The 22464-nt window shown below is 38.3% G+C and overlaps 1 protein-coding gene across 1 annotated transcript in view; it reads left to right on the forward strand.

Moving 5' to 3' along the window:
- The first annotated feature begins 2473 nt into the window (after positions 1–2473).
- MCM9 (minichromosome maintenance 9 homologous recombination repair factor) overlaps positions 2474–22464 on the forward strand; it is a 105863-nt gene continuing 85872 nt past the window's right edge. The window contains exons 1-4 of the mRNA XM_004382737.2: positions 2474–2907; positions 12576–12892; positions 14080–14161; positions 20103–20303. Coding sequence (XP_004382794.2) covers positions 2604–2907; positions 12576–12892; positions 14080–14161; positions 20103–20303 — 904 coding nt within the window. The 5' untranslated portion in view covers positions 2474–2603. The remainder of the gene's footprint in view (positions 2908–12575; positions 12893–14079; positions 14162–20102; positions 20304–22464) is intronic.

The following is a 22464-nucleotide window of genomic DNA, read 5'->3' on the forward strand; positions in this document are numbered from 1 at the left end:
GTCAGAGCAGTCAGTGGTGGTAGCCGGGCACCATCTAGCTGTACTGGACTCAGTCTGGTGGAGGCCTTGGTAGCTGTGGTCCATAAGTCCTTTGGACTAATCTTTCCTTTGTATCCTGTTCTCTTCATTCTCCCTTGCTCCCAAAGGGGTGAGACCAGTGGAGTATCTTAAATGGCTGGCTGCTCACAGGCTTCTAAGACCCCAGACACTACTCACCGAGGTAGAATGTAGAACAATGTCTTTATAAACTGTGTTATACCGATTGAGCTAGACCATGGTCCCTGCAGCCCTCCACCCAGCATTTCAGTTCCTCAGGGAATGTGTCTATGGAGCTTCCATGACCTTTTCTTGTACAAGTTGGGCTGGCTTCCCCGATATTATGTACTGTCTTACGCTTCACCAAAGTTACCACTTATCTATTGTCTATTTAGTATTCCCCCCTACCCTTCCCATCCCTCGTAACCAGCAAAGATTGTTTCTTTTTGTGTGTAAACTTTTACGAGTTTTTACAGTAGAGGTCTCATACAATACTTGTCCTTTTGTGACTGACTTATTTCACTCAGCATAATGTCCTCCAGTTTCATCCATGTTATGAGATGGTTCACAGATTCATCACTGTTCTTTATCATTGCGTAGTACTCCATTGTGTGTATGTACTATAGTTGGTTTATCCATTCATCTGTTGATGGGTGTCTAGGTTGTTTCCATCTTTTTGCTATTGTGAACAATGCTGCAGTGAACGTGGGTGTGCATATGTCTATTCGAGTGATGGCTCTTATTTCTCTAGGATATATTCCTAGGAGTGGGATTGCTGGATTGTATGGTATTTCTATTTCTAGCTTTCTAAGGAAGCGTCATATCATTTTCCAAAATGGTTGTATGTGGCTCTAAATTTAATGTGTATTTATAGATTCTCTTGTAGCCATCCTTGGGGAATTAAGATTTTATTAGCAAAGGCCACATCGTGGAAAACTGTAGAGTTAGTCCTTTCCAAAACATTTCTGCTTTACACTTGGCTGAATTTATATCACCTAACCAAAACCAAATTACCTGTCAATGTGGTGGCCCATAGTTTACTTGCCTTCATTCTCTTGAATACGCGTGTATTCATTTCTTAATCTCAGACTGGTATCCTGTAAATTGCCCCGATTCTTGGCCTAACTCTGCTGTATCCCCCTTAATCCTTTCACATCTTCTAGAATAATAATAGGTTCTCAGAGAAGGCAACATATTGTTAATAACACAATATTGTTCTAACATATTTAGGATACTAAACTGTAAACTTCAAAACAGCTTTCTTTCATCATCTTTGTACTAGTAGAGCCCAGTATGATAAATGTTGGTTAAATGAAGTTAGGGAAAGTACACCTCTCCTCTAGGGCTCACTCTTTCCAAACCAAATAAGAAGTCTCTTAGATGATCAACTTGGATAGTTATTTGTAACTGTCCATGGCCGCCTCTAGCATTGTTACCCCATTAAAATTTCATCTCTCACTCCTTTGTGCTCCTGTTTGTATTGCATTTTTACCACTGGTGGAGCACCATTTCATTTGATCCGTCCTTTGGTTCCCTGAGGGCATAGAGCACATTGTACTGTGCTTTTCTTTTCCCAGCATAGCACCTTGCACATGGTAGATGTTAGGAATTGAACATTGACTTGGGTTTATACATATGTAATTTGTGATCTGTGTGTATACAGAGAATAGGAGTAGGCCCTTTTAATCTGTAGGTACAAAATTCTTGAAAAGATTAATTGACAGGGGAATGAAATCAGAGTAGTGGTATATACTGTATTTTCAATCCTAGTTATTTATCATTTAAATACCAGTTTTCCTTTCCTTACATTCTTTTCCTCAGTTTTCTTATCTAGTTTCTTTACATTCTGTTTTAGCAGCTGTTTTTTGCTGAAGCTAGTAATTTTCCTAGGTTAGGAAGAGAAACTAGGCAACAAATTCATCTCCAAATGTAAATTTCAAAAGCCAATCTGTTGTCTATTCAAGTCAGAACTGACTATCAATCTGAATAACAGTGTGTGTTCCATTTACATAGCAGAACACACATGAATATGTGTATGTTTATTAACTAAAGAAAGAGTGAGAGAGAAAGATCTGTTCTTTAGATGACTAAAACCTCAAACCAGAACACATGCAAAGAGCTTTACTGGACATAACCAGCCAAAACACTAGCTTTTAAGATTTTATTCTTGAGAGCAAATGTGTGTATAGGATGTAGCCAAAGAAAAGATAAGGGCCTTTTGCGAAATACATCATAGGGTTAAAGAAGAGGAAGCTTTGGGAAAGATATGGAAAATGCGTTGGACTATTTTAAATTTCTATAATGGGTACCAACATAATTCTTTAACTAGATTTAACTTCATTCATTTTAAAAGTACATGTACTCAGATTATAACAAATAATTCAGATCTAATGAAGATTTGTATTCAGATATTATTTTGAGATTATAGTGTGATCCAAAGTCAGATGATTTATAACCAAATAATCTTTTCTGTTAAATTGTATGTTTTATGATGTCATTGCAGGCAAATCATGAATATCAAAGGTGTAATTCGGTCCTTTCTTTTTCTTTAGTTACCCGGATTCAAGATGAATAGCGAGCAAGTTACCCTGGTGGGTCAAGTTTTTGAGTCGTATGTTTCAGAATACCATAAGAATGATATTCTTCTAATCTTGAAGGAAAAGGATGAAGATGCTCATTACCCAGTTGTGGTTAATGCCATGACCCTTTTTGAAACCAACATGGAAATTGGGGAATATTTCAACGTGTTCCCCAATGAAGTACTAACTATTTTCGATAGTGCATTGCGAAGGTCAGCCTTGACAATTCTGCAGTCTCTGTCTCAGCCTGAGGATGTCTCTATGAAGCAGAATCTTCATGCCAGGATATCAGGTAGGTCACTTAAGGATTTTACTGCCATGTTATTCTCTAGGAAGGTTTAGAGAAAATTTAACACATACTGGATTCAGAGCACCAAGAAATAACAAATATTTATACTTAAAAATATATCCATTGTGTAGTTAATGATCCCTTCTCTTAGAGCATAATAATGATTTTACATTATCTTCTCAGGACATTCAAAAGGCTGGAATACTAGCCATGCCAACTGAGAGGAAGGAGAATGTGTGGAGCTAACAGTGTACTTGTTTGCATATTTATTTCCATATTCATTTGTGTGTCTATAAAATTGTAACCCAAAGCAGCTTTATGAGCTTTTATGGCTACTAACAGTAAAAGAATTGATAATACAAAGAATTAGAAAAATGCTAGATGCTGCCTGGATATCTTCAAAACTATTTTAGGAAACCAATTCTTATATTTCAATATTAGCATTGTGTAGCCCATGTATTAGACACTCAGGTTTTTGCTGAACACATGACAGGTTCATTACATTAAGAAAATACAATGAAGAACTCAGCAACTTGTAGTGACAGAGCTGTGCCTGAAAATTCCTGTCTCCAAATCTTTGCTTCTTGTCCCTCCCTTTCTGTTTTAAAATCGATCATTAACAGGGTGGACAGAATTAAACTAACTGATAAGAATTTTTGAAAATGTGACATTCCAGTACAACAGTTTTCCATTACTTTATTACATGGAAGCCATTTCTTGGAAGGCATAGTATGGGATGGTGATAAGAGTTGAATTTAGGGGATACTTGGTTAGAACTACACCACTAGGGTGGGAGACTTGGCAGATCGCTTAATCTAACTGAGCCTTAATTTCTTCACATGCAAACTACCTCTAGAGTCCCTTTTACCTCCCCAGTTTTTTTATTTCAAATATATCGTTGTTGTATAAACTAATGAAGGCTACTTCAGCTTCATTCTACTTATGAGAAAGGAGGATTTGATGAAATTAAAAGCAGACTCCAAAATATTTAAAGGGCAATTTGTGATTAAATTGGAGAACACCCATACCGTTTTGTTTAAAAATAAATATTTACCTTATAGTACATTTAAGAAGGGTGAGGATTTGTAATCAACAAGAATGCTTGATGTGGTGCTAGAAGGTTAGGAGTCACTAGAGTAGAACTCCTTGGAGACAAATTAAGACTCTAAAAAAGATGAGACACTTGATTTAAGTGAAAAATAGTATCTGCAGTTAAACTTGCTGGAACAAAATTGAGAGTTATTAATCTTTTATGCATCAGGGTACTATATAATTTCCTGCTGGGGTCAAGAAAGAGCTTTCCCTTCTAATAATGTTACAAAAAGTAGATATGTTAAAAGGGACTTTAGTTAATGTTGAAATGATTTTAGGCTGCCCTTTTGTTTGGACGAAGCCCTGGTGGTGCAGTGGTTAAGTGTTAGCTGCTAACCAAAAGTCGGCAGTTCGAATCCATCAGCTGCTCCTTAGAAACCCTATCAGGCAGTTCTGTTCTGTCCTATAGGGTTGCTGTGAGTTGGAATCGCCGTGACGGCAACTGGTTTCGTTTGTTTGGATACCTTTCCAAGCTCAGTTTAAATAATAAAATTCTGTCTGCCTAGGTAACCTCGCTGGTCTCAGATGGACCTAACCTACTTCTTCAATTCTTCTCTGACAAATTGTAAATCATGTTATTACCACAGTAGCATTTATTCTACAAACATAATTTGTGCTAGGCATTTGCTAGGCTCTTGGGAAACCAAAAAGAGTATCGTACAGTCCCTCATCTTAAGGAGCTCAAGGCTAGAGGGGAAATGGCTATGTAATAGTCAGATATTTACCAAATGGTGTGTATGTGTGCCCACAGGTACGTGCATAAGTGCATCTATTAAACATAATTGTAAGGAAGCTGTACGGCAGATTTATGTGATGCGTGCCTCACTCAAGTTATGTGCAGGGTATATTAGCTCATAGAACGGGGAATAAATTCTTCTAGGTGTTTCAGGGGAAGACTTCAAGAAAAGAGGGTAAGGCCAGAGAGGGATGGAGGTGCCCCAAGCAGAATGAATGACATGTATGAAAGGTCAGAGAACAGAAATAGTCTGGTTTTAGGTAAATTACACCTCCATCTTTGACTCTAGGCAAGTCATTTAATTATTAAAACTCAGGATGTCTCTGTGGGTCAGTCTCCTTAGAAGCATAAGACACTTTCTGATATGTTTTCCAAAATATGCATTAAATTTCACCTTTACATCTCCATTTCTTACTTTGTCTTCTGGAATTTTTATTAGCTTAAGGTTTACTTGGTATTCCCAATGGTTTTGATGAAAGGTGTTCAAATGCGCCTTTACCTTTACTTTTTACTTTTACATTTACCAAAGTCAATGGGAAAGAAAAAAAGAGCATTCATGTGTTAATGAAAGCAGTGGTTCTCAAACATTAATGGGCATCAGAATCACCTGGAGGGCTTGTTAAAACACTGGTTGCTGGGCTCCACCCCAGAGTTTTTGATTGAGCAGGTCTGCGGTGAGGCCCAAGAATCTGCATTTCTAACAGGTCCCGTGTGATGCTGAAGCTGCTGTTGCAGGAACCACACTTTGAGAACCATTTTTCCCCCGGGGTACTAATTTCAGGCATTAACCCTCCATTAGTGGTGAACCCCAAAATCTGTATCTTTCTCCCCCATTCAGTGATAAAACAACAAAACAATTTTTGAAATAGATACTTGAAGAATGTTATCACCTGTGCTAGCCCATATCGATTACTTTAGGTCAAAGATTCTCAAAGTGTAGATCCTGTACCAGCAGCATCAGCATCACGTGGGAGCTGTTAGAAATGCAAATTCTGGTGGTGCAGTGGTTAAGCCCTTTGCCGCTAACCGAAAGGTTGGCAGTTCAACCCCCGTGGGTTGCTGTCGAGTCTATGGCACCTAATAACAACAACATACATAGTAATATATATAGTAAGACAGAAAGATTAAAATAAATTGCCATTTCTATCAAAACGCTATCTCTTAGCCTTTTTTAGTATTAAGTTTTTGATTGTACATGAGTTTTGCTTAACATTATGTCACCTTTGTTTTTGTTTTTATATTACAATTATTTAAAAATCATAATAATGCTGAGTGAAAGGAATAAATCTAAATATCCAGAAATGTACTTACTTCTGCTGCCCTTATAATAATACAGTTATATAAAAAATAAACTATTTATTCTGATATGCTTTAGGTTAATTTACTGAATCCTTAAAAAAAAAAGAATTATCCTAATAGGTACCATTTACATGATGCAGTAAGGTGTAAACTGTTCCTTTGTTTCTAATTCAGGAACATTAAGGGTGACATGTGGCCGTGTGTTGTGAAAGTATAGAAGATAATCAAAACCTAATTTCCTGAGAACAATTGGTTGTGGTTGTTAACATAGTTCTTTCTTTAGAAATACTGTAATTGGGTTTGACACAGGATCCTTGCTGGGGTGAGCAGCAGGGGACTCAGTCTTCCTGGCCACACTTCCAGAGGGACACAAGAGTTGGTGAGCATATGAGGGACCCTTAGAACTGAGCCTTGCCTTCCCCACCTCCCACTTGCCTTCTTCCCAAGTGCATAATATATTTTCAGCACAGCCCCCTTACACTGAAATAAAGTCAGTGTTGTGTAGATTTGTCAGAGCCCAGTATGCATAGGCCTGGGTCATCACTTGCAAGGAAAGGAAGGTGTCCCCAAAACCAAGGAGTAGCTTCCTTTTAGTCTTCCTAGGTGGATGTTTCTCTAGACATAAAAGGCATCATGTGTACCATTGTAAGGAACCCTGGTGGCACGTTAAGCGCTCACTGCTAACGACAAGTTTGGCAGTTCGAACACATCTAGTGGCTTTGTAGGAGAAAGATCTGGAAATCTGCTTCCATAAAGATTATAGCCTAGAAAACCTTATGGGGCAGTTCTCTTCTGTCACATGGTGTCTCTATGGATCAAAATCTGCTCAGTGGCATACAACAACAACATGCCATTGTGCATCCATTTTGCTTAGCTGTTCCATTTGTGTGAGTGTGCTAGCCTAGATTTAGGGAGGTTTTCTTGCAGGAGGGAAACTTGAAGGCAGTCTTCTGGCTGAGTGAACTTAGGACAGTTCTCCAGACAAAGTAGAGTACTTAAGGAAGGGTACAGAAGTGAGAAGCCCCAGGATATGCACAGAAAAATTCAAGTATTTTGTTGCTAGTCTGGAAGATTTGAGGCCAGATGTGGTAAAGGGGAGGCTAAAAGGGAGGGAAAGTCGGTTTTCCCTTCCTTTTTATTCACTATTTTTCTCCTTACCCGAAAGTGCTTATTAAAGCACTGGGCTGGGCATAGCAGGGCATGAAAAGAGCTCAAGAAGTGGCCCTACCCTCCAAATATAAGGTAGTTAAGAAACGGTGGAAAGCAGTATGTGATTAAGGCCCAAAATGAGTAGCACAGACCATAGGTAATTATGAAGGCCACTATCTTGTTATAGCAGCTTGGGGAGGTCTTGAAGGATGTACTCTGAGACCAGAGGCATGGGTAGGTGGTGAGAGAAGTTAGGACATTACTATTAAATGAAGAAGGGGGAGTGGGGGGAGATTTGGCAACTGTTCCCAAAATATAAGTCCTTTTTTTTTTTTAATTCTTAGAGATAATGATGTGCAAGTCAATAGAACTATGGGACTGAGGATTTAAATAAGTGGTACTTCTGGGTTATATTCAGAGGAAGTAATGGACTCTGCTTTCCTGAAGCCTAGCCATGGCCTCTAGTCAAAAATCTTTATTTAGATGAGACATTCACCTGAACCCTGAGGTCAGTGAGTATGGAGTAAGTAACCAAGGTAAGGAGTTGGGTAAGGCAGGTGCTGTGAAGTTAGTCACCCAGTCAGGCCAAAACCATGGGACAGCATGGGGGTCTTGGTGGTATGGTAGCTGGTAGCAGGGATGACCATGAATCCTTTCCAGCATTTACACCTGACTTTTCTTTCTTTCAGATCTCATTTTATAAAAGGAAAAAGACCCCTCTTTAATTCTTTGTCCACCTTTATCCTCCATCTACTCTCCTTTATGTAACCAAACTTCTTGAGAGAATACATTTCTTTGGCGTAAGCTTCTCCTGTTCACTTCCACCACACTGAAACTACCCTCACCAGTGTTACCAGTGACTGCCTAATGGCCAAACTGGGAGACACTTTTCAATATATCTCTTATTTCTCTGCGGGGTGTACTACTATTTACTCCTCTGCTTTATGAAACCGCAGCCTTGGCCCCATTGACGACACTCTTTTGCCCGTTCCTCCTTCTCTGACTGTGGCTTCTCCCCCTCCTCTGTGGGGACCTCCTCTTTTACCTGCCCCTTAGGTGTTGGGTCCTCAGGGCTCAGACATGGCCCTCTTCTCCTGGATCCTGCATGCTCTTCTAATGTGGTAGCTCCATCCTGAACCTAGGCATCAGCTGCCACCTATACAGCAACAAGTGCCAACTTTATTTATTTATTTTTAGCCAGAACTTGTCTCTTAAACTCTGTATCTAAATATCCTATTGTCTACCAGATATCTCAAACTAGGTATGTTCTTGCAAACCTAGTATATTAAAAATTGTAGTCATGGTTTCCCTTCACTCTGTGTGCCCCCTCCACCTGAAAATGGCATTTCCTTATTTATTCTTTCAATAAATATTTATTGGTTGTCTACCGTGTGCCTTGCCGAATTCCCCTGACTCAGTTAATGGAATCTCTTCCATTCAGTTACCTAAACCACAAAACTGGGAGTCACCTTAAATTCTACCCTTTTCCTTACATCTTATATCTAACTGGTTTCCAAGCTAATTTAAAAAATAATAATAATAAACCCACTGCTGTTGAGTCAATTCCGACTCATAGCAACCCTGTAGGACAGAATAGAGCCGCCCCATATGGTTTCCAAGGCTGTAATCTTTACAGAAGCAGACTGCCACATCTTCCTCCCTCAGAAAGGCTGAGGGGTTCAAGCTGCTGACCTTTTGGTTAGCAGCCAAGCACTTTAACCACTGCACCACCAAACTAACTTAGTATCTTTAATATCTCTCGTCTTTGCTTTGCATTTCCTTGCCTTTCATCTTTCAAATATTTTTGAATGCTTACTATTTATAAAGCATGATGCTTGTTCTGATGATATAGCAGTGAGTAAAATCTACCTCAACCCTAGCCTCATGGAGATTATATTCTACTGTAGAAACATAAAAAAAAATTAATTAGTTGATTCTTTTATTTCAATTGTGGTAAGTTATATGAAAAAGAAGAACAGTATGGTACGGTACATAAAAGAGAATTTAGCCTAAAGTGAGTTAAAGATTTCATTAAGAAAATTATGTTTAAGCTGAGCTTTAAAGGATGAAAAATGATAATATTAAGTTGAAGAACTTATATTTAAATAGTGGGTGCTATATGCCAGATACTGTTCTAATAATTTTACATATATGAATTATTTTAATCTTCTAATGACCCTATGAAGTAGGTCCTATTGTTATTGCCATTTTACAGAAGGGGAGTCTGAGGTACAGAGAGGGTAAATAATTTGCTCAGGGTCACACAGCCAGTAAGTGATAGAGCCGTGATTCAAACCCAGGCATTGTGGCTCCAGAGTCTGTATTCTAAATCACTAGATTACTTCTTAGTGTGGGTGGAGGGATCGAGTGGGGAGAACAGTATTGAGGCAAAGGGAATACTATATGTGAAGTGAGTGCTCAGAGGGCGCGGTATGAGGGGAAGCCAGTCACACAAGACCTTGTGGTACAGTTCAGATTTGTCTGGTTCTTCATTCTTAGATCTGTGGACAGCCATAAAAGGGTTATATACAGAGGAGATTGTGGTTCAGGCCTTCATTATATCTTGCCTGGATTACTGTAGAAGCAATGGGAGATAGGGTGTATTTTCTTCTTTTCTAAGATGCTGTTTACGGTAAAACACACAAATTAAAAATAGCTTTCTAGGGAAAAAAAAGACAATAAAATTACACATACCTTTGTTTTTAACCAAAATTTTTTAAGCCAAAAATAGCAAGCATCTATCTATACAGTTATGTAAGACTGTATCAGTTATATATATAATATTTTATCTCATTGAATACCCAGTCCATTAAATTGTCTTGGGCAGTCTGTGTCTTTACAGGGCAGTCTGCAGTTATGCATAGCATCAGAGTAACACAACGCTTTCCATGTCCTACTTCTTGTGATCTTAGTTGTGTTTTATTTTTTAATTTTTAACATGTTGATGATATAATTTAAACTGGATAATCAGTTTGCATCTGAAGCAGAACTAGGATGAGGGGAGTAGAAATGGGATATAAAAATGATATTTCTTTAGGGGTCAAGGAAGAGAGAATGGATGTTTCAAAAATCCACAGAAATTGTTAACAAAAATAAGTTTTCTTAGCCCATTCACTTTTGTCTGTTCTTCTGTTTGGCTTGTTCATCTTTCTCTGAAGTAATTGTTGGTAGATTCTGTGTATATTTCAAGAAGCAAATTGGGTCAGTAATCATGTTTCCCTCTTGAGTATCCTATATAATTACAGTAGAAAACACTTTATAATAGACGGCACTTAGTGATTCTTTACAAACGTGCCAATGAAGTTATTTTTTTAAAATGTATTCAACCATATGATCCAGCAATTTCACTCCAAGATATATATCTAAGATAATTGAAAACAAGTGTTCAAACAAAAACTTGTACATGAGTGTTCACAGCAACGTTATTCATAAAAGTCAAAAGTGGAAATGGCCCAAATGCCTGTCAACAAATGAGTAAACAAAATGTGGTATATCCATACAATGGAATATTATTCAGTCATAAAAAGGAATGAAGTACTGATGTATGCTACAACATGGATGAAACTTGGTAATATGCTAAATGAAAGAAACCAGACACAAATGGCCACATAGTCTATGATTTCACTTATGTGAAATACAGACAGGAGAATAAGACCTGTTTTTAATGAAAAGTTTTTGGCTTTTGCCGGGTTGTAACTAGAAATATTGCTGTGTTCTTGGGAGCTCAACATTTAGCTAATTAGCAGATGCCTGAGAACAATGAGAAATGAAGAGTAGATATCTTTGAATGGATAAATACCTGCTTTAATCCTGTCCCAACTTCTCTTGTCTATTCCTGTACATGTTATGTAGTATTTGTCAGCCCTAGGTGTTTTTAATGTAGCAATCCCCAGGAACTTGGAAATAAGGAAAACAAATGTGTTTTATAAAACTGTCAAGTCTACACAGAATAGAGCATATATATACAAAATCATCCTTTACTGCATAATGTGATACAGTCTGCATTAATATAAATAAAGAATACATCCATTACTAAGTGGGCAAGTCAGCATTGGAAGCATAGGAAGTCATAGAGGCAAGTGTTGGCAGTGCTCACCATGTTTATCTATACGGTATACAGCCTATGAAGGGAGAACTCTGGCAAGCCAACAAAGAATATTCAAGTCTCTATCTGTGGTAGGATACACCAGGTTAACATAGCCTGGTACCTTAAACATTCAGTTCATCTATCTGGTTTTGGCGGGGGGTGGGGGAGTGTTGTTTTTTAAGTTCTGTGCCTCCCAGACTACCTTTCGATTATTATCATTTGGCTTTCTGAGTAGATGTATTGACAGGCAGAAAATGTGCTGCCATAGGAAGTTAAAGTATAATCGTACCTGTGATGGTTATTTTTCATGGTAAACCTGATAGATCCATTTTCAGCATGCACACTTACCAGGTTTTTGAACCACCAAATTCTGAGGACAAGATAATGGATTATGGTACATAAACCAACTTACTTAATAAGTGCTACCCTACAAACCTGTTAGGAGATAGGCTTTTGACCATCATAGCCAGCATCTTTATACTCCAGCATAGCATCACAGCCAAACATGAGAAAGGGCTTTTCTGCATATAAATTTTCTTTACATTTTGCAGCTTTTCAGTGCCTGTTTTTTAATGGTGAAAAACACAAAGTTGTCAAAGGATAAAGTGATGCCATGGGTAAAACTCTAGGTAGTTCAGGTCTTGAAAATACTGTCAGATGTATATATTAATCTGGAACGTAACTAAAAAAGCAATAGCGAGCCTCCTGTCTGTATTTCACATAAGTGAAATCATAGACTATGTGGCCATTTGTGTCTGGTTTCTTTCATTTAGCATATTACCAAGTTTCATCCATGTTGTAGCATACATCAGTACTTCATTCCTTTTTATGACTGAATAATATTCCATTGTATGGATATACCACATTTTGTTTACTCATTTGTAAATGGGAATCTTTGGTTATCATCCTACATCTCTTTATCATTTGTCTTTGTGGTTTAGGCAAAGAGTCAGTGACTGCTTTTAGGTGGGGCAAGTGGCAATATGTTCTTTGTTGAATATGGGTAGTCTGGTTTTTAAATCTCACTGAGGTAGCCTTCTTACCAAAATCAGTCCTTTATTTAGTCCTGATTATTACAGCATCTAGGTGTGTGCTTTTAAAAACAGTTCATTGACAATTGTTAATTGAAATAATTATTTTCTATTTTCTTAATTGAGTTGATGATCTGATTTTTTTCTTAAGTAAAACACAAAGGTTCCCCCCAGAAATTATACCTTTCCCCCCAGGGAATATGAAAAGGATATATCCCATAGAGTCAAATCCTCAAGTATAAGTTGATGATGTGATTTTTTTCTCCCCCTCCATCAGGTTTGCCTGTTTGTCCTGAGCTGGTAAGGGAGCACATCCCTAAAACCAAGGATGTGGGACACTTTTTATCTGTCACCGGGACAGTGATTCGAACAAGTCTTGTGAAGGTCCTGGAGTTTGAGCGGGATTACATGTGTAACAAATGCAAGCATGTATTTGTGGTCAAGGCTGACTTTGAACAGTATCACACCTTCTGTAGGCCATCCTCATGTCCCAGCTTGGAGAGCTGTGATTCCTCAAAATTCACTTGCCTCTCAGGCTTGTCTTCATCTCCAACCAGGTGTAGAGATTATCAGGAAATCAAAATTCAGGAACAGGTAAATGATCAAAATAAATTAGAAAAGTAACATTTGAAAAAGTAAAGTGGTTTTCAGCTATGGGTAGATTGCTACGACTGGGGAACATGTAATGGATTACAAATGGAACTTGCGTCATTACTTTGTGGAAGATCAGTCTTGAAGCCATCGCACATATAGTCTTTAGAAACCATGAAATCTTTTTATTGTAATTATTTTGGTGAAAATATACACAGCCATACACCATTTAAATAATCTTTTTAGATAAAGCATTGACAAGAAGGTTGTAGAGTGACTTAATAATCATGTTAAAATTAAAGACATGAGTATTTAAGAAGTCCACATTAGCTGTTCATAACTAAGGGATAGGAGAAATTGAAATGGGCTTAAACACTGGAGTGGGCAGAATCACTCTTTAACAATCACTCTTTAACAAATGAGGGTAAGCCTGATTTTCCTTTACTTACAGCTTAAACCCAAAGGTTTATTCTCTCATCTAAAATAAGTAGGAGATAGGCTAGAATGTAGGCTCCTCAGTGTTGAAGACTCAGGCTCCTTCTGTCTGCTGTACCATTCTTAACACATGGCTTCTATTCTTGTGGTTGTCTGTGGTACAGGATGGTAGCTAAAACTCCACCACATCGGTATTCTAGTCAGAGCAGGAAGAGGGGATGGATAAAAGAGCAAGCCACCCAACCAAGTTTCCATTTCTCTTGGAAGTTCCCTAAAACACGTCTGCATATTTCTTATTGGCCAGAACTTAGTCATATGACCACTGGTACCTAAATGCAAGGAAGCCTGGGAAATGTAGTCTTTTCACTGGGCACAGTGTTCTGTTACTAAGAATAATCAAAGGGACTCAAGTGATTTGTCCCAGACCTTATGATTAGAGATCAGGAAAGAGAAATGCCTCTCTTTTTGAGGTAGGTAAGTTTATTATTATTAGTCGTTGTTACATTTTGACAGTCCACAAAGTAGGTTTTATTTAGAGGTATTTCCCATATTGGTGCTTTTATTTTACTCTAGTCTTAGTGAATTCATAAACTGATAGTAGGTAAGATTTTCAAGAAAATTCCATAAATCCCTACCATAATTTGATGATGATAATATCAGAGAAACAGAAACTGTAATTTCAAGAACTGCTAGACTTCTGAATATTTAGTCAATGTGTATTTAATAACCTCTATCTGCTTTCTTTTTCTTGCTAGGTCCAAAGGCTATCTGTTGGAAGTATTCCACGATCTATGAAGGTTATCCTGGAAGATGACTTAGTAGACAGTTGCAAATCTGGTAAGAATGAACTTTTATTAGCTTGTATAGAAGGTCCTAAAATATTGGTTAGGAAGAGCTACTTTTCATTTTCCCAAGATCACTGGCAAGGGCATGTGGAGGGCTAATTGCTGAACTTGAGAACAGAAACTGTCATGGAGGTAGGAGATAATAGAAGAAAGCTGAGCTGGAGCTTAGAGATCTAGTCCAGTTGCTTGTTTTATAGGTGAAGAACCTGACTTGCCTAACATCATTTAGTGAATTAAGTAGCAGAACTAGAACATGAACACCGAACCATTGACTTCAAATCTAAGACTCTTCAATACACCATAGCTTAACAGCAGAGACTTTAAAGTTTTAGTGGATTTAGTGGGCAGTCATATAAAATGAATCAGAGGATGTGACTCTATCAAATGCTATTGCAATCTTAGTGATGTCCGGAAAAAAGAGGATGGTCTTTCCCCTCTGCTCTGTGCTGTGACACATTGATTTCATCTGCTGTCCTCTGATGGTCCTTAGTGTTTCCAGTGGCCACTCACCTGAATTGAGAGGAAACTTGAGACCATACTGAATGTAGAACTGTGGCTGGGTAGTATGAAGAAACCTCAGGAAGGACATGAGCCAACTTTAAATACTTAAAATACTGTCATATAGAAATAGAATTATAACTACAGAAGATACTCTTGGGCTTCAGCAGGTAGAAGCTACAGGGAAGCAGATTTTGACTCAGTATCTAATAATCAGGTGTCCAAACACGGATGTTAGATGATGGTGAATTACTTTTCTTGGAGAGAGACAGTCAAGCAGAGGATGTACAGCAACACGTTAGGAATTCAGGCCTTATGATGTCAGTTGATCTGGATAATTTACAGTGTTCACGCAAATACAAGGCCCTCTGAGCCTCAGAGGTGTTCTGGAAATCTGAGGATTCCAGAAGCCTTGTTATAGTGTTATTCTGGGTTATATGCTTTGATCTTTAAGCCAACGAGACTAGTCCTAAATTTTCCTTTGTTCCCTCTCCCTCATCTCGTCCCCTTTTCCTCTCCCCATTGGAGAGCCTGGGAAGAAATAAAACTTAAAAGTATTTGTAAGAGGACAAGGATTATTATCACCCCACGTCTATAAAATGGATGTATTGTGAACTGATTAAACTATTAATCGTTTAAAAAAAAAAAAGTAGGCAAAGGTTATACTGGCAAAATTAAGATACTGGGTTTTGTAAATCAGCAGTGTTGCCCAAGACATAAATATTATTCTCTTCTGCAATAACTACATTTGAATATAATATGAGATATTTTTAATAAAATCTGGTATGTTTGTGAAATGGATGTGTTGACAATGTTCTGCATTTATAATGCAAAAGAAAAAGAGAGAGAAAATGAGAGAATAAAGAGTGCTTTCTTCAACTGTTGATAGCAGGTAGGGCTGTAAAATTTAAGGGGCACTGGTCAGCTGAGGGTGAAGCTCTCAGATGGAAGCAGACTGCCAGCAGTATGTGCCTTCAAAGTGATAATCTAAAAGTTTAATGAAAAACTTTTTTCTAACCAAAGGGCTTAATATATCCCATATTTCAACACAGGTATTCTCACCTACACTTCTCTCTCACTGTCTTCTTACGTAAGTGAAAGGCACTGAAGGCTCTAGTATAGAGCTTAAAAGTCTTTTGGATTTATAAAGTTTCAATCCCAAAGAGGATTGTCCATAGAGCTGCAAAGCTTCCATAAGCGTCCCTGAGACTACCACTTCCAGCCTAAGAAAAGGAGAAGGGAAATGTATTCCCCTAAATCCAGCATCTTCTGCTTCCCTCCCACACTTTCCCAGGCCTTGACCAGACCTTTGCCTGTGGGGAGGATATGAGAGCTCACCCTTTCTCTTTCCTCCTCTAACAAATAATTTACAGGTTGTTATTTTTACTTTTTTGCCTAGCAATTTCCACTTACTATTTAACATTAAGAAGGTGCGTCAGGAAATGGAAATGATTGTTAAACCTTAGCTGAATTTGTCCACCACTGCCTTTCAATTCACTTTAACATCCTTGCTTTACACATTTCCTATTCTTATTCAAACACTCTTAATCTTTATTAAAAAAAACAAACAAACAATAGCACAGGTTGTGAGGCTGTGTCCCTGGGCAGTAACAGGTATGTCTGATCGATCTCTTATTCTACATCTCAGGTCTCTCCTATTGGACAGAGCTAAAGTGCTTCATTTCTCCAAACGCCATCATTTCCCTTTTCTTAATGCTGGGCTTCTCCAAGTGCCTCATTTATAAAGGACTTACTAAGCTGACTTCATTAAAATGAGGAGGCAAGCACTCCACAAAGAGTTATAATTCTCTATCAAAAGACGGCCCCCAATAATCACTAACCCATAATTTGAAAATTATGCCAAATACCTTAGCAGTTTGTAGTTGTCTAAATAGTATACTAAAGAGATAACAGCTTTGATTATGGATTACCTGCTAAATGGATGAGGGTATATGTTCAAATACCTGTCCATATAGAACTCTAAATTTTAAACAAAATCTGTAATATCTGAATCAGCACAGCAATGTTTTTACGACAACCTTAACATGAAAATACCCTTTGATAGAGATTAAGATATTTTCATACAGTTCATCTAAATTAGATCCTTTCTGCACTGAAAAAAATTCTTAAGTTTTTTTTCTTTTTCTAAAGTCACTAATAATAAGGAATGGATGGAAGCAGTTGTCAACAGCTATTTCTTAAAATTTATCCTTAGCTACAAATCTCTGTGGGACTCAAAAGACATAAACGGCATAATCCTTGCCCTTTAAGAATTTACAGTCTGCTTAGGAACCCCAATCTGACGTATACAGAGCAATAAAGTTGAAGAGTGTGGGCTGATAAGTGTCTGTGCAGCAGAAGATCAGGTGGATGGGCCTGATTAAGGATAGCTGCAGAAGATATACGGGCACAAAGAGATTGGATTGTATAAAACAAAGAATTTTAGCTTTCTGAAAATAACATTATTTATAATAATATTTACTATAAGCAATGACATTTAGGTATTTACTACAGAAAAATAGAAAAGTTTTAAACAAGTATCTCTTGCCTCTTGGGCTATCATATATTCCTCAGTTGTTCTAATGATCATATGAGTCTGCCATTCAATAAATATTTGAGTAAATTAAAACATGTATATATGGAAGGGTTTTGAAAGGTATTACCTAAAAAAAACCAAACCCGTTGCTGTCGAGTCAATTCCGACTCATAGTGACCCTACAGGACAGGGTAGAACTGCCCCATAGGGTTTCCAAGAGCGGCTAGTGGACTTGAACTGCTGACCTTTTGGTTAGCAGCCGAATGCTTAACCACTGCGCCACCAGGGCTCCTTGAAAGGTATTAGTTGCTCTACAAATGTTAGGTGGTGGTGTTCTTAGGTGCTGCTGAGTCAGTTCCAACTCATAGCGACCCTATGTACAACAGAAACGAAACACTGCCTGGTCCTGCACCATCCTCACAATCCCTGCTATGTTTGAGCCCACTGTTGCAGCCACCGTCTCAATCCATCTTGTTGAGGGTCTTCCTCCTTTTTGCCAACCCTCTACCAAGCATGATGTCCTTCTCCAGAGATTGGTTCCTCCTGATAACATGTCCCAAGTATGTTGAGATGAAGTCTTGCCATCCTCGCTTCTAAGGAGCATTCTGACTGTACTTCTTCCAATACAGATTTGTTCATTCTTCTGGCAGTCCGTGGTATATTCAGTATTCTTTGCCAACACCATAATTCAAAGGCATCAATTTTTCGGTTTTCCTTATTCACTGTCCAGCTTTTGCATGCATATGAGGTGATTGAAAATACTATGGCTTGGGTCAGGTGCACCTTAGTCCTCAAAGTAACATCTTTACTAAGGTAGGTTTAGTAAATACCTGGTATTTCCCGAACACTTATTATGTTCTAGATATGTCCTAATTTACATACATTATCTGATCTAGTTGGACTATCACTGTAGTCCTATGATGTAGATACCATTATTCCCATTTTATAAATCAGAAAACAGGCTTAGAAACATGAAGTAACTTGCCCAAGGTCACATAGCTAATGAGTGGTGGGATTTGAACCCAAATCTAGTACGCTTGACTGCTCTTCAGTACTCTACATTTTCCACATTATCACTGCTTTTTGCAGTCAGATTATTACTATGGGTGCTATATCTTAACAGTTAAAATTCTTCATTTGACTGATTTAGAAACAACATAAATATAACCCATTAAAATGACCCTACTCATTGCCATCGAATCAACTCCAACTCATAGCAACCCTACAGGACAGGGTAGAACTACCCCACAGCGTTTCCAAGGCTATAATCTGTATGGAAGCAGACTGCCACATCTTTCTCCTGCGGAGCAGCTGGTGGGTTCAAACCACCGACCTTTCAGTTAGCAGCCAAGCCCTTAACCACTGTACTATCAGGGCTCCTTAAAAACCACCCTACTAGAGGACTATTCCAAGTGCTTGTATAAAGTTGCCCCAGTTGTTTTCACCTGAAAAACACTAGGGGCAGACAGTACAGGAAATGATCATTATCTCTAATTGGGTTTGAAAACCATCCAAGGCAGTAGCTTAGGAAGAATCTTGAAAACATGTGAACAATATCTGTTTATGCCTTCTATTCTGTGACCACTTTCATGCATTTACAAAACTTTTCGTCAGTAAATCAAAAGCTCTGCTGATTACACAATACACACACACTGAAATTTACAAAGTGAAAGGCATTTTGTATCAATGGCATATAATTGACACAACCAACCAAACCACTGCCCTCAATTCCAACTCATAGCAACCCTATAGCACAGAGTTGAACTGCCCCATAGAGTTTCCAAGGCTGTAATCTTTACAGGAGCAGACTGCCACATCTTTCTCCTGCAGAGCAGCTGGTGGGTTCAAATCACTGACACTGTGGTTGGCAGCTGAGCACTTTAACCACTGTGCCACCAGGGTTCCTTTAATTGACACAAAGGCTTGAAAATAAAGAATTGTGCATAATGTAAGTACTGGGGTTGGGGTTGGAGTATGTCCAAAATCCTGTGTTTAAGTAGGTTGAAATCTTTGAGGACTAGGATTATGTCTTTTTTTTTTTCCCTCCTACTTTTCTCCAGTACCAAAATACTGAATGCCAAGGGTTCATATATATTTGTTAGCTGATACACTGGTATTGTATGTAATAATAAGCACGGATGTCAGTGTATGGGTAATAATAAGCACGGATGTCAATGTATGGAGAAAATGTGCCTACAGACTATCCAGGGCCTCTTAGAAAAATCTGTAAAAATATTCTCACAAGGAAGGGGAGGGTTTCCTCAGGTGGGAAGGAACCAACCAAGGGGGAACTGGCAGGGTTGTTAGTATCTTGTGCTTTCAATTGTTTATGGTAAGGAGCTTTAATGCAGAACAGGTATTCATTTCTCAGTTCATTCATTCATTCATTCAGAAAAAGCAGTGAGTAAAATGTTAACAAATGTGGTAAGTAAAAATGAACATGTAAAAAAATAAAACTAGGTGCCAGTCATCTTGTCGTCTTTCCTGACAGCAAATTTATTATAGTTTAACCTTCTGGCTGCAATTCCCACATCTCTAAATGAGAACTAAATGGTTAGAGGTTCTGAGATGATGAGCATTTCACCCAGTGTAAAGACAATGAATAAATCATCCAGTAAACTATTTTCACAGTGAAGGGTAATTATTTGGTGTGATTATCTGGCAGATTAGGAAAAATAAAAATGCTGACTAGTTTTTAGCTGTACAGATACAGGTGCCTGTAAAAAGAAAACTTGGGAGTCTATGGTGTTCTTTTGTCCCCAAATTGTTTTCTGGATGAGTGTACACACTCTTAAACTCTGGTGGGGCAGTGGTTTATTTCTAATTTCTGGTCCTTTGTCATATAAATCTGCACACAGCATGCCTATTACTGCCGGACTCACTTGGTGCTTTTCCACAGGCGATGACCTCACTATTTATGGGGTCGTAATGCAACGGTGGAAGCCCTTTCAGCAAGATGTGCGTTGTGAAGTGGAGATAGTCCTGAAGGCCAATTATGTCCAAGTAAATAATGAGCAGTCCACAGGGATCATCATGGATGAGGAGGTCCGAAAGGAATTTGAAGATTTTTGGAAAAAATATAAGAGCGATCCCTTTGCAGGTTTGTTATTAGGGTATAAAGCTGGTGATTATTACTGGCATTTCATTCAGTAGTTACACATGTATGTGTGATTGTGGGCAGCCTCACATGCTCCATAACTCAATGGCTGAGTTCACAGGGTAGCATTAGTCAATACCTCTAGCTGTAGTCTCCCTTTAAAACCCTTTTCTGGTATAGTCTTTTCTGTTTAGAGATCTTCTTGGATAATTAAGGCTGAATTCCAAGAGATTTTCCATTTCAAACTATTATTTTAAACATCTCTTGTTCTGTTAATAAAACAGTTGAGTCTTCCACCTCCTGTATCAATTAAATATAAAGCTCTTCCTTTAAAAAGGCAGAAAGTCATCCTATTATGAAATTTAATCCTAGTAAAGCCTTATTTCTTTTCTGATATATCTTAGATAATAAAGACAGCTTCACACTATTTTAGTTGAAGATTTTAAACTCAGGAATGAGTAGGAAAGAAATGATGAGAAATAGAAAAATGCAAAGGATAAACTTTATCATCACAGCAAAAATTTTGACTATGACATTAGGATGTTATTACGTAGATTAAAACATCACAGCCTTTGGGTTTGTGGAGCAAAGTTTTTATTTAAAAATCCCAAATGTATAAAATGCCGTAAAGTCTTCAAATGCCTATTTTCATTCTTTCTTGGAGGCATCGTCTAAGAAAAAGAAAACGAAGCCAGTAATAGACTAATCCTAATACTCTTAAATCACATGCTGAACTGGACAAATATCATTTCACAAAATAATAAGGCTCCCATTTGCCTAAATCTATGCAGTTTGCTTTTATTTTGCGGGCTTTTTGTGCTTATGCGTGTAACACATATAGTAGTCCTGATCATTCGTTTATCTGATCCATACAGAAAGAAGCAAAAGTTCTCTACATTGTGGCTGTATTAAGCACACCCTTTAAGAATCATATAGATATTTTTAATGAATTTTTTTAATTGAAAATAGTTTCTCAGGATCAGGTCTTTACAAAAATCTGAAACTCTTTCTTGCACACCTCTCTTTAAAGTGCCATGGTCATTCCTTGTTAATTACAGTGCCACAGCTCAACTCTGCCTAGTGACTGTGAAGGATGGGCATCACAGTGCTCTAACCAGACCTTCACAAGTGCTTTGTGCTAATGATTAAAGAGTCTAGCCTATTTGAATCAGAAGGTAATACTGTACAACTCATTTGCTGGATAGAAGGAAAAAGTAAATTTAACAATCTTGGAAGAAATATAGACAGGAAGGCAGAAAACGAACCAACATTCCTTTTAGCATGAACAGATTCTCTTCCTTCTTAGTTTCCTATGTACCCAGTACCATTTCAAAGTGTATGAGTGTGTACTAGGGGAAGGAATGGGGAGGGGAGCTACATCCAAAGGGAGTCTTCATTTTGCCAGTCTGAAGTGGGGGAGTTACTTCACTGAACAGCTCTTGGGAGACTGATCTGGTCCACTGAGACCTGATACTGTGGGTATTGACTAGGACGAGCCTAGGGGCTTTATTCTGATCAGCAGTGACTTCAGAGAGCACTTGATGCTAGTGCTTAGATGCTGGCTAGAAATCTATACACAGGGGTTGGGGTCTGCTGAGCCCACTCTGGGATGTTTCAGTTATCTCAGAACTGAGTTCTCTTCATTGAGGTGACTACGGGCCATACCACAAGAGTGGATTACTAGGCCATAGCCATACTATTAAACATGATCTAGAACCAAAAGTTTCGGAGAGAGGTGAGGATGGGGGAAGATAATAGTAGTAATTCACTCTAATGCATTTGCTTACGTGATGGATCCATGGGAGCTTCTACTGCCACAATCCAAGGGATAGAGCTTTTCAATTTAGAAAACAAATTTAGGATAATGGCTCTTCCCTTTGCTTTTCTCTGATACCTCAGTCCTACCTTCTTAGTATATCTTTTGTGTTGACTACAGTGTGAGGAAATCTCGAGATCAGAAATAAGCACAAATAGTACAGGTAATGGAACCCTGGTAGCGCAATGGTTAAATGCTTGGCTGCTAACCAAAAGGCTGTGGTTCAAACCCACCCAGTGGCTCTGTGGGAGAAAGACTTGGCGATCTGCTCCTGTTAAGATTACAGCCAAGAAAAGCCTATGGGGTAATTCTACTCTGTCACATGGAGTGGCTATGAGTTGGAATCGA

This window comes from Trichechus manatus, unplaced genomic scaffold (genome assembly GCF_000243295.1).
Source record: "Trichechus manatus latirostris isolate Lorelei unplaced genomic scaffold, TriManLat1.0 scaffold00098, whole genome shotgun sequence".
NCBI lineage: Eukaryota > Metazoa > Chordata > Mammalia > Sirenia > Trichechidae > Trichechus > Trichechus manatus.